This window comes from Micromesistius poutassou (assembly GCF_964030765.1).
Source record: "Micromesistius poutassou genome assembly, chromosome: 3".
In the NCBI taxonomy this organism is placed as follows: domain Eukaryota; kingdom Metazoa; phylum Chordata; class Actinopteri; order Gadiformes; family Gadidae; genus Micromesistius; species Micromesistius poutassou.
The window spans coordinates 19462632-19470575 of NC_140273.1; the positions used below are offsets into that span (position 1 = coordinate 19462632).

The following is a 7944-nucleotide window of genomic DNA, read 5'->3' on the forward strand; positions in this document are numbered from 1 at the left end:
CATTGTTGCAGTAGTAGTTATTGTTGGTGCAACATTTGTTGTCGTTGGTGCAGCAGTTGTGGTCGTTGGTGCAGTAGTTGTTGTTGGTGCAGCAGTTGTAGTCGTTGGTGCAGCATTTGTGGTTGTTGGTGTAGCAATTGTTGTCATTGGTCCCGCAGTTGTTGTTGTTGGTGAAGCAGTTGTTGGAGCAGCTGTTGTCGTTGTTGGTGCAGCTGTTGTCGTTGGTGCAGCAGTTGGAGTCGTTGGTGCAGCAGTTGTGGTTGTTGGTGCAGCAGTTGTTGTCATTGGTCCCGCAATTGTTGTTGGTGCAGCAGTTGTTGGAGCAGCAGTTGTCGTTGTTGGGGCAGCAGTTGTTGGAGCAGCAGTTGTCATTGTTGGGGCAGCAGTTGGTGAAGCAGTTGTTGTCGTTGGTGCAGCAGTTGTTGTTGTTGGTGCAGCAGTTGTTGGAGCAGCAGTTGTCGTTGTTGGGGCAGTAGTTGTTGTTGTTGTTGGTGAAGCAGTTTTCGTTGGTGCAGCAGTTGTTGTTGGTGCAGCAGTTGTTGTTGTTGGTGCAGCAGTTGTTGGTCCTGCAGTTGACATTGTTGGTGCAGCAGTTGTTGTTGTTGTTGGTGCAGCAGTTGTTATCGTTGGTGCAGAAGTTGTTGTTGTTGGTGCAGCAGTTGTCATCGTTGGTGCAGCAGTTGTAGTCGTTGGTGCAACAATTGTTGTCGTTTGTGCTGCAGTTGTTGTTGGTGGAGCAGTTGTCGTTGTTGGTGCAGCAGTTGTTGTGGTTGGTGTAGCAGTTATTGTCATTGGTGCATCAGTTGTTTTCGTTGGTGAAGCAGTTGTAGTTGTTGGTGCAGCAGTTGTTATCGTTGGTGCAGAAGTTGTCATCGTTGGTGCAGCAGTTGGTGCAACAATTGTTGTCGTTTGTGCTGCAGTTGTTGTTGGTGCAGCAGTTGTCGTTGTTGGTGCAGCAGTTGTTGTGGTTGGTGTAGCAGTTATTGTCATTGGTGCATCAGTTGTTTTCGTTGGTGAAGCAGTTGTAGTTGTTGGTGCAACAGTTGTTGTTGGTGCAGAAGTTGTTGTTGTTGGTTCAGCCGTTGTTGTTGCAGCAGTTATTCCCGTTGGTTCAGCAGGTGTTGTTGTTGGTGCAGCAGTTGTTGTTGTTGGTGGAACAGTTGTCATTGTTGCAGCAGTTGTCGTTGTTGGTGCAACATTTGTTGTTGTTGGTTCAGCAGTTGCCGTCTTTGGTGCAGCAATTGTTGTCGTTACTGCAGCAGTTTTCATTGTTGGTGCAGCAGTTGTTGTCGTTGGTTCAGCAGTTGTCGCTGTTGGTTCAGCAGTTGTCGTTGTTGGTGCAGCATTTGTTGTGGTTGGTGTAGCAGTTGTTATCATTGGTGCATCAGTTGTTTTTGTTGGTGAAGCAGTTGTAGTTGTTGGTGCCAAAGTTGTTGTCATTGGTGCCGCAGTTGTCGTCGTTGGTACATCAGTTGTTGTCGTTGGTGCAGCAGTTGTTGTAGTTGGTGCAACAGTTGTTGGAGCAGCAGTTGTCGTTGTTGGGGCAGCAGTTGTTGGAGCAGCAGTTGTCATTGTTGGGGCAGCAGTTGTTCTAGTTGGTGAAGCAGTTGTCGTCATTTGTGCAGCAGTTGTTGTTGTTGGTGCAGCAGTTGTTGGAGCAGCAGTTGTCATTGTTGGGGCAGTAGTTGTTGTCATTGGTGAAGCAGTTGTCGTCATTGTTGCCACAGCTGTTGTTGGTTCAGCAGTTGTTGTTGTTGGTGCAGCAGTTATCGTTGGTGCAGAAGTTGTTGTTGTTGGTGCAGCAGTTGTCATCGTTGGTGAAGAAGTTGTCGTCGTTGGTGCAGCAGTTGTTGTCGTTAGTGCTGCAGTTGTTGTTGGTGCAGCAGTTGTAGTTGTTAGTGCAGCAGATGTTGTCGTTGGTGGAGCAGTTGTTGTTAGTGAAGCAGTTGTCGTCGTTGGTGCAGCAGTTGCAGTCGTTGGTGCAACAGTTGTTGTTGTAGGTACCGCAGTTGTTGTTGTTGGTGCAGAAGTTGTCGTCGTTGGTTCAGCAGTTGTCGTTGTTGGTTCAGCAGTTGTCGTTGTTGGTGAAGCAGTTGTTGGAGCAGCTGTCGTCGTTGTTGGTGCAGTAGTTGTCATTGGTGCAGCAGTTGTCGTTGGTGCAGCAGTTGTTATCATTGGTGCCACAGTTGTGGTTGTTGGTGCAGCAGTTGTCGTTGTTGGGGCAGCAGTTGTAGTTGGTGAAGCAGATGTCGTCGTTGGTGCAGTAGTTGTCGTTGGTGAAGCAGTTGTCGTCGTTGTTGCCACAGTTGTTGTTGACGCAGCAGTTGTTGTTGTTGATGCAGCAGTTGTTATTGTTGGTGCAGCAGTTGTCATCGTTGGTGCAGAAGTTGTCATCGTTGGTGCAACAGTTGTCGGTGCTGCAGTTGTCGTTCTTGCTGCAGCAGTTGTTGGTACAGCAATTGTAGTCGTTGTTGCAGCATTTGTGGTTGTTGGTTTAGCAGTTGTCGTTGTTGGGGCAGCAGTTGTTGTCTTTGGTGAAGCAGTTGTCGTTGTTGGTTTAGAAGTTGTCGGTGTCTGTGCTGCAGTTATCGTTGTTGGTGCAGCAGTTGGAGTCGTTGGTGCAACAATTGTTGTCGTTGGTGCAGCAGTTGTTGTCGTTGGTGAAGCAGTTGTCGTCGTTGGTGCAGCATTTCTTGTTGGTGCAGGAGTTTTTGTTGTTGGTGCAGCAGTTGTTGTTGGTCCTGCAGTTGACGTTGTTGGTGCAGCAGTTGTTGTTGTTGTTGGTGCAGCAGTTGTTAATGTTGGTGCAGATGTTGTTATTGTTGGTGCAACAATTGTTGTCGGTGGTGCTGCAGTTGTTGGTGCAGAAGTTGTTGTCGTTGGTTCAGCAGTTGTCGTTGTTGCTTCAGCAGTTGTCGTTGTTGGTGCAGCAGTTGTTGTCGTTGGTGAAGCAGTTGTCGTCGTTGGTGCAGCATTTCTTGTTGGTGCAGGAGTTTTTGTTGTTGGTGCAGCAGTTGTTGTTGGTCCTGCAGTTGACGTTGTTGGTGCAGCAGTTGTTGTTGTTGTTGGTGCAGCAGTTGTTAATGTTGGTGCAGATGTTGTTATTGTTGATGCAGCAGTTGTTGTTAGTGAAGCAGTTGTCGTCGTTGGTGCAGCAGTTGTAGTCGTTGGTGCAACAGTTGTTGTCGTCGGTGCTGCAGTTCTTGGTGCAGCAGTTGTTGTTGTGGGTACCGCAGTTGTTGTTGTTGGTGCAGCAGTTGTCATCGTTGGTTCAGAAGTTGTTGTCGTTGGTGCATCAGTTGTTTTTGTTGGTGAAGCAGTTGTAGTCGTTGGTGCAACAATTGTTGTCGTTGGTGCTGCAGTTGTTGTTGGTGCAGCAGTTGTTGTCGTTGGTTCAGCAGTTGTTGTTGTTGGTTCAGCATTTGTCGTTGTTGGTGCAGCATTTGTCGTTGTTGGTGCAGCAGTTGTAGTTTTTGGTGCCAAAGTTGTTGTCATTGGTGCCGCAGTTGTCGTCGTTGGTGCATCAGTTTTTGTCGTTGGTGCAGCATTTGTCGTTGTTGGTGCAGCAGTTGTTGTTGGTTCAGCCGTTGCTGTTGTTGATGGAACAGTTGTTGTCATTGTTGCAGTAGTAGTTATTGTTGGTGCAACATTTGTTGTCGTTGGTGCAGCAGTTGTGGTCGTTGGTGCAGTAGTTGTTGTTGGTGCAGCAGTTGTAGTCGTTGGTGCAGCATTTGTGGTTGTTGGTGTAGCAATTGTTGTCATTGGTCCCGCAGTTGTTGTTGTTGGTGAAGCAGTTGTTGGAGCAGCTGTTGTCGTTGTTGGTGCAGCTGTTGTCGTTGGTGCAGCAGTTGGAGTCGTTGGTGCAGCAGTTGTGGTTGTTGGTGCAGCAGTTGTTGTCATTGGTCCCGCAATTGTTGTTGGTGCAGCAGTTGTTGGAGCAGCAGTTGTCGTTGTTGGGGCAGCAGTTGTTGGAGCAGCAGTTGTCATTGTTGGGGCAGCAGTTGGTGAAGCAGTTGTTGTCGTTGGTGCAGCAGTTGTTGTTGTTGGTGCAGCAGTTGTTGGAGCAGCAGTTGTCGTTGTTGGGGCAGTAGTTGTTGTTGTTGTTGGTGAAGCAGTTTTCGTTGGTGCAGCAGTTGTTGTTGGTGCAGCAGTTGTTGTTGTTGGTGCAGCAGTTGTTGGTCCTGCAGTTGACATTGTTGGTGCAGCAGTTGTTGTTGTTGTTGGTGCAGCAGTTGTTATCGTTGGTGCAGAAGTTGTTGTTGTTGGTGCAGCAGTTGTCATCGTTGGTGCAGCAGTTGTAGTCGTTGGTGCAACAATTGTTGTCGTTTGTGCTGCAGTTGTTGTTGGTGGAGCAGTTGTCGTTGTTGGTGCAGCAGTTGTTGTGGTTGGTGTAGCAGTTATTGTCATTGGTGCATCAGTTGTTTTCGTTGGTGAAGCAGTTGTAGTTGTTGGTGCAGCAGTTGTTATCGTTGGTGCAGAAGTTGTCATCGTTGGTGCAGCAGTTGGTGCAACAATTGTTGTCGTTTGTGCTGCAGTTGTTGTTGGTGCAGCAGTTGTCGTTGTTGGTGCAGCAGTTGTTGTGGTTGGTGTAGCAGTTATTGTCATTGGTGCATCAGTTGTTTTCGTTGGTGAAGCAGTTGTAGTTGTTGGTGCAACAGTTGTTGTTGGTGCAGAAGTTGTTGTTGTTGGTTCAGCCGTTGTTGTTGCAGCAGTTATTCCCGTTGGTTCAGCAGGTGTTGTTGTTGGTGCAGCAGTTGTTGTTGTTGGTGGAACAGTTGTCATTGTTGCAGCAGTTGTCGTTGTTGGTGCAACATTTGTTGTTGTTGGTTCAGCAGTTGCCGTCTTTGGTGCAGCAATTGTTGTCGTTACTGCAGCAGTTTTCATTGTTGGTGCAGCAGTTGTTGTCGTTGGTTCAGCAGTTGTCGCTGTTGGTTCAGCAGTTGTCGTTGTTGGTGCAGCATTTGTTGTGGTTGGTGTAGCAGTTGTTATCATTGGTGCATCAGTTGTTTTTGTTGGTGAAGCAGTTGTAGTTGTTGGTGCCAAAGTTGTTGTCATTGGTGCCGCAGTTGTCGTCGTTGGTACATCAGTTGTTGTCGTTGGTGCAGCAGTTGTTGTAGTTGGTGCAACAGTTGTTGGAGCAGCAGTTGTCGTTGTTGGGGCAGCAGTTGTTGGAGCAGCAGTTGTCATTGTTGGGGCAGCAGTTGTTGTAGTTGGTGAAGCAGTTGTCGTCATTTGTGCAGCAGTTGTTGTTGTTGGTGCAGCAGTTGTTGGAGCAGCAGTTGTCATTGTTGGGGCAGTAGTTGTTGTCATTGGTGAAGCAGTTGTCGTCATTGTTGCCACAGCTGTTGTTGGTTCAGCAGTTGTTGTTGTTGGTGCAGCAGTTATCGTTGGTGCAGAAGTTGTTGTTGTTGGTGCAGCAGTTGTCATCGTTGGTGAAGAAGTTGTCGTCGTTGGTGCAGCAGTTGTTGTCGTTAGTGCTGCAGTTGTTGTTGGTGCAGCAGTTGTAGTTGTTAGTGCAGCAGATGTTGTCGTTGGTGGAGCAGTTGTTGTTAGTGAAGCAGTTGTCGTCGTTGGTGCAGCAGTTGCAGTCGTTGGTGCAACAGTTGTTGTTGTTGGTGAAGCAGTTGTTGGAGCAGCTGTCGTCGTTGTTGGTGCAGTAGTTGTCATTGGTGCAGCAGTTGTCGTTGGTGCAGCAGTTGTTATCATTGGTGCCACAGTTGTGGTTGTTGGTGCAGCAGTTGTCGTTGTTGGGGCAGCAGTTGTAGTTGGTGAAGCAGATGTCGTCGTTGGTGCAGTAGTTGTCGTTGGTGAAGCAGTTGTCGTCGTTGTTGCCACAGTTGTTGTTGACGCAGCAGTTGTTGTTGTTGATGCAGCAGTTGTTATTGTTGGTGCAGCAGTTGTCATCGTTGGTGCAGAAGTTGTCATCGTTGGTGCAGCAGTTGTTGACGCTTGTGCAGCAATTGTTTTCGTTGGTGCAGCAGTTGCTGTCCTTGGTGCAGCGGATGTCATTGTTGGTTTAGCAGTTGTTGGTGCAGCAGTTGTTGTCGTTGGTGCAGCAGTTGTCGTAATTGTTGCAGCAATTGTTGTTGTTAGTGCAGAAGTTGTTGTTGATGCAGCAGTTGTTGTTGCAGCAGTTGTCGTTGGTTCAGCAGTTGTTGGTGCAGCATTTGTGGTCATTGGTGCAGCAGTTGTCGTTGTTGGTGAAGCCGTTGTAGTTGTTCTTGCAGTTATTGTCTGTGCAGCAGTTGTTGTTGTTGCAGGAGTTGTGTTTGTTGTTGCAGCAGTTGTTGTCGTTGGTGCAGCAGTTGTCGTTGTTGCAGCAATTGTTTTCATTGGTGCCGCAGTTGTCATTGTTGGTTCAGCAGTTGTTGGTTCAGCAAATGTCGTCATTGATGCAGCAGTTGTTGACGTTGCTGCAGCAGTTGTTTTCGTTGGTGCAGCAGTTGCTGTCCTTGGTGCAGAAGTTGTCATTGTTGGTTTAGCAGTTGTTGGTGCATCAGTTGTTGTTTTTTGTGCAGCAGTTGTTGTTGTTGTTGGTGCAACAGTTGTTGTCGTTGGTTCAGCAGTTGTCGTTGTTGGTTCAGCAGTTGTCGTTGTTGGTGCAGCAGTTGGTGTGGTTGGTGTAGCAGTTGTTGTCGTTGGTGCATCAGTTGTTTTCGTTGGTGCAGCAGTTGTAGTTGTTGGTGCCGCAGTTGTTGTCGTTGGTGCATCAGTTTTTGTCGTTGGTGCAGCAGTTGTTGTTGTTGGTTCAGCCGTTTCTGTTGTTGATGGAACAGTTGTTGTCATTGTTGCAGTAGTAGTTATTGTTGGTGCAACATTTGTTGTCGTTGGTGCAGCAGTTGTGGTCGTTGGTGTAGTAATTGTTGTTGGTGCAACAGTTGTAGTCGTTGGTGCAGCATTTGTGGTTGCTGGTGTAGCAATTGTTGTCATTGGTCCCGCAGTTGTTGTTGTTGGTGAGGCAGTTGTTGGAGCAGCTGTTGTCGTTGTTGGTGCAGCAGTTGTCGTTGGTGCAGCAGTTGGAGTCGTTGGTGCAGCAGTTGTGGTTGTTGGTGCAGCAGTTGTTGTCATTGGTCCCGCAGTTGTCGTTGTTGGGGCAGCAGTTGTCATTGTTGGTGCAGCAGTTGTTGTAGTTGGTGAAGCAATTGTCATTGTTGGTGCAGCAGTTGTTGTAGTTGGTGAAGCAATTGTCGTCGTTGGTGCAGCAGTTGTTGTTGTTGTTGGTGCAGCAGTTGTTGGAGCAGCAGTTGTCGTTGTTGGGGCAGCAGTTGTTGGAGCAGCAGTTGTCATTGTTGGGGCAGAAGTTGGTGAAGCAGTTGTTCTCGTTGGTGCAGCAGTTGTTGTTGTTGGTGCAGCAGTTGTTGGAGCAGCAGTTGTCGTTGTTGGGGCAGTAGTTGTTGTTGTTGTTGGTGAAGCAGTTTTCGTTGGTGCAGCAGTTGTTGTTGGTGCAGCAGTTGTTGTTGTTGGTGCAGCAGTTGTTGGTCCTGCAGTTGACATTGTTGGTGCAGCGGTTGTTGTTGTTGTTGGTGCAGCAGTTGTTATCGTTGGTGCAGAAGTTGTTGTTGTTGGTGCAGCAGTTGTCATCGTTGGTGCAGCAGTTGTAGTCGTTGGTGCAACAATTGTTGTCGTTTGTGCTGCAGTTGTGGTTGGTGTAGCAGTTATTGTCATTGTTGCATCAGTTGTTTTCGTTGGTGAAGCAGTTGTAGTTGTTGATGCAGCAATTGTTATCGTTGTTGCAGAAGTTGTTGTTGTTGGTGCAGCAGTTGTCATCGTTGGTGCAGCAGTTGTAGTCGTTGTTGCAACAATTGTTGTCGTTTGTGCTGCAGTTGTTGTTGGTGCAGCAGTTGTCGTTGTTGGTGCAGCAGTTGTTGTGGTTGGTGTAGCAGTTATTGTCATTGGTGCATCAGTTGTTTTCGTTGGTGAAGCAGTTGTAGTTGTTGGTGCAAC

The 7944-nt window shown here is 47.8% G+C and overlaps 4 protein-coding genes across 4 annotated transcripts; all 4 read right to left on the minus strand.

Moving 5' to 3' along the window:
* Nucleotides 1–153: 153 nt before the first annotated feature.
* LOC311341116 (uncharacterized protein) lies at nucleotides 154–873 on the minus strand (the record flags this gene model as incomplete). Its single annotated transcript, XM_084466018.1, has 1 exon — nucleotides 154–873. A coding segment is annotated over one exon (720 nt), but the record flags the coding sequence as incomplete, so codon positions are not given.
* Nucleotides 874–1712: 839 nt separating this feature from the next.
* On the minus strand, nucleotides 1713–4488 carry LOC311341117 (uncharacterized protein; the record flags this gene model as incomplete). The annotated part of the gene is made up of 3 exons (XM_084466019.1): nucleotides 1713–1727; nucleotides 2185–2940; nucleotides 3178–4488. The coding sequence occupies 3 exons, from the start codon at nucleotides 4486–4488 to the stop codon at nucleotides 1713–1715; spliced, it is 2082 nt and encodes a 693-aa protein (XP_084322145.1).
* Nucleotides 4489–5109: 621 nt separating this feature from the next.
* LOC311341118 (uncharacterized protein) lies at nucleotides 5110–6009 on the minus strand (the record flags this gene model as incomplete). Its single annotated transcript, XM_084466020.1, has 1 exon — nucleotides 5110–6009. A coding segment is annotated over one exon (900 nt), but the record flags the coding sequence as incomplete, so codon positions are not given.
* An 816-nt stretch (nucleotides 6010–6825) lies between these two features.
* LOC311341119 (uncharacterized protein) lies at nucleotides 6826–7665 on the minus strand (the record flags this gene model as incomplete). Its single annotated transcript, XM_084466021.1, has 1 exon — nucleotides 6826–7665. A coding segment is annotated over one exon (840 nt), but the record flags the coding sequence as incomplete, so codon positions are not given.
* Between the last annotated feature and the right edge of the window lie 279 nt (nucleotides 7666–7944).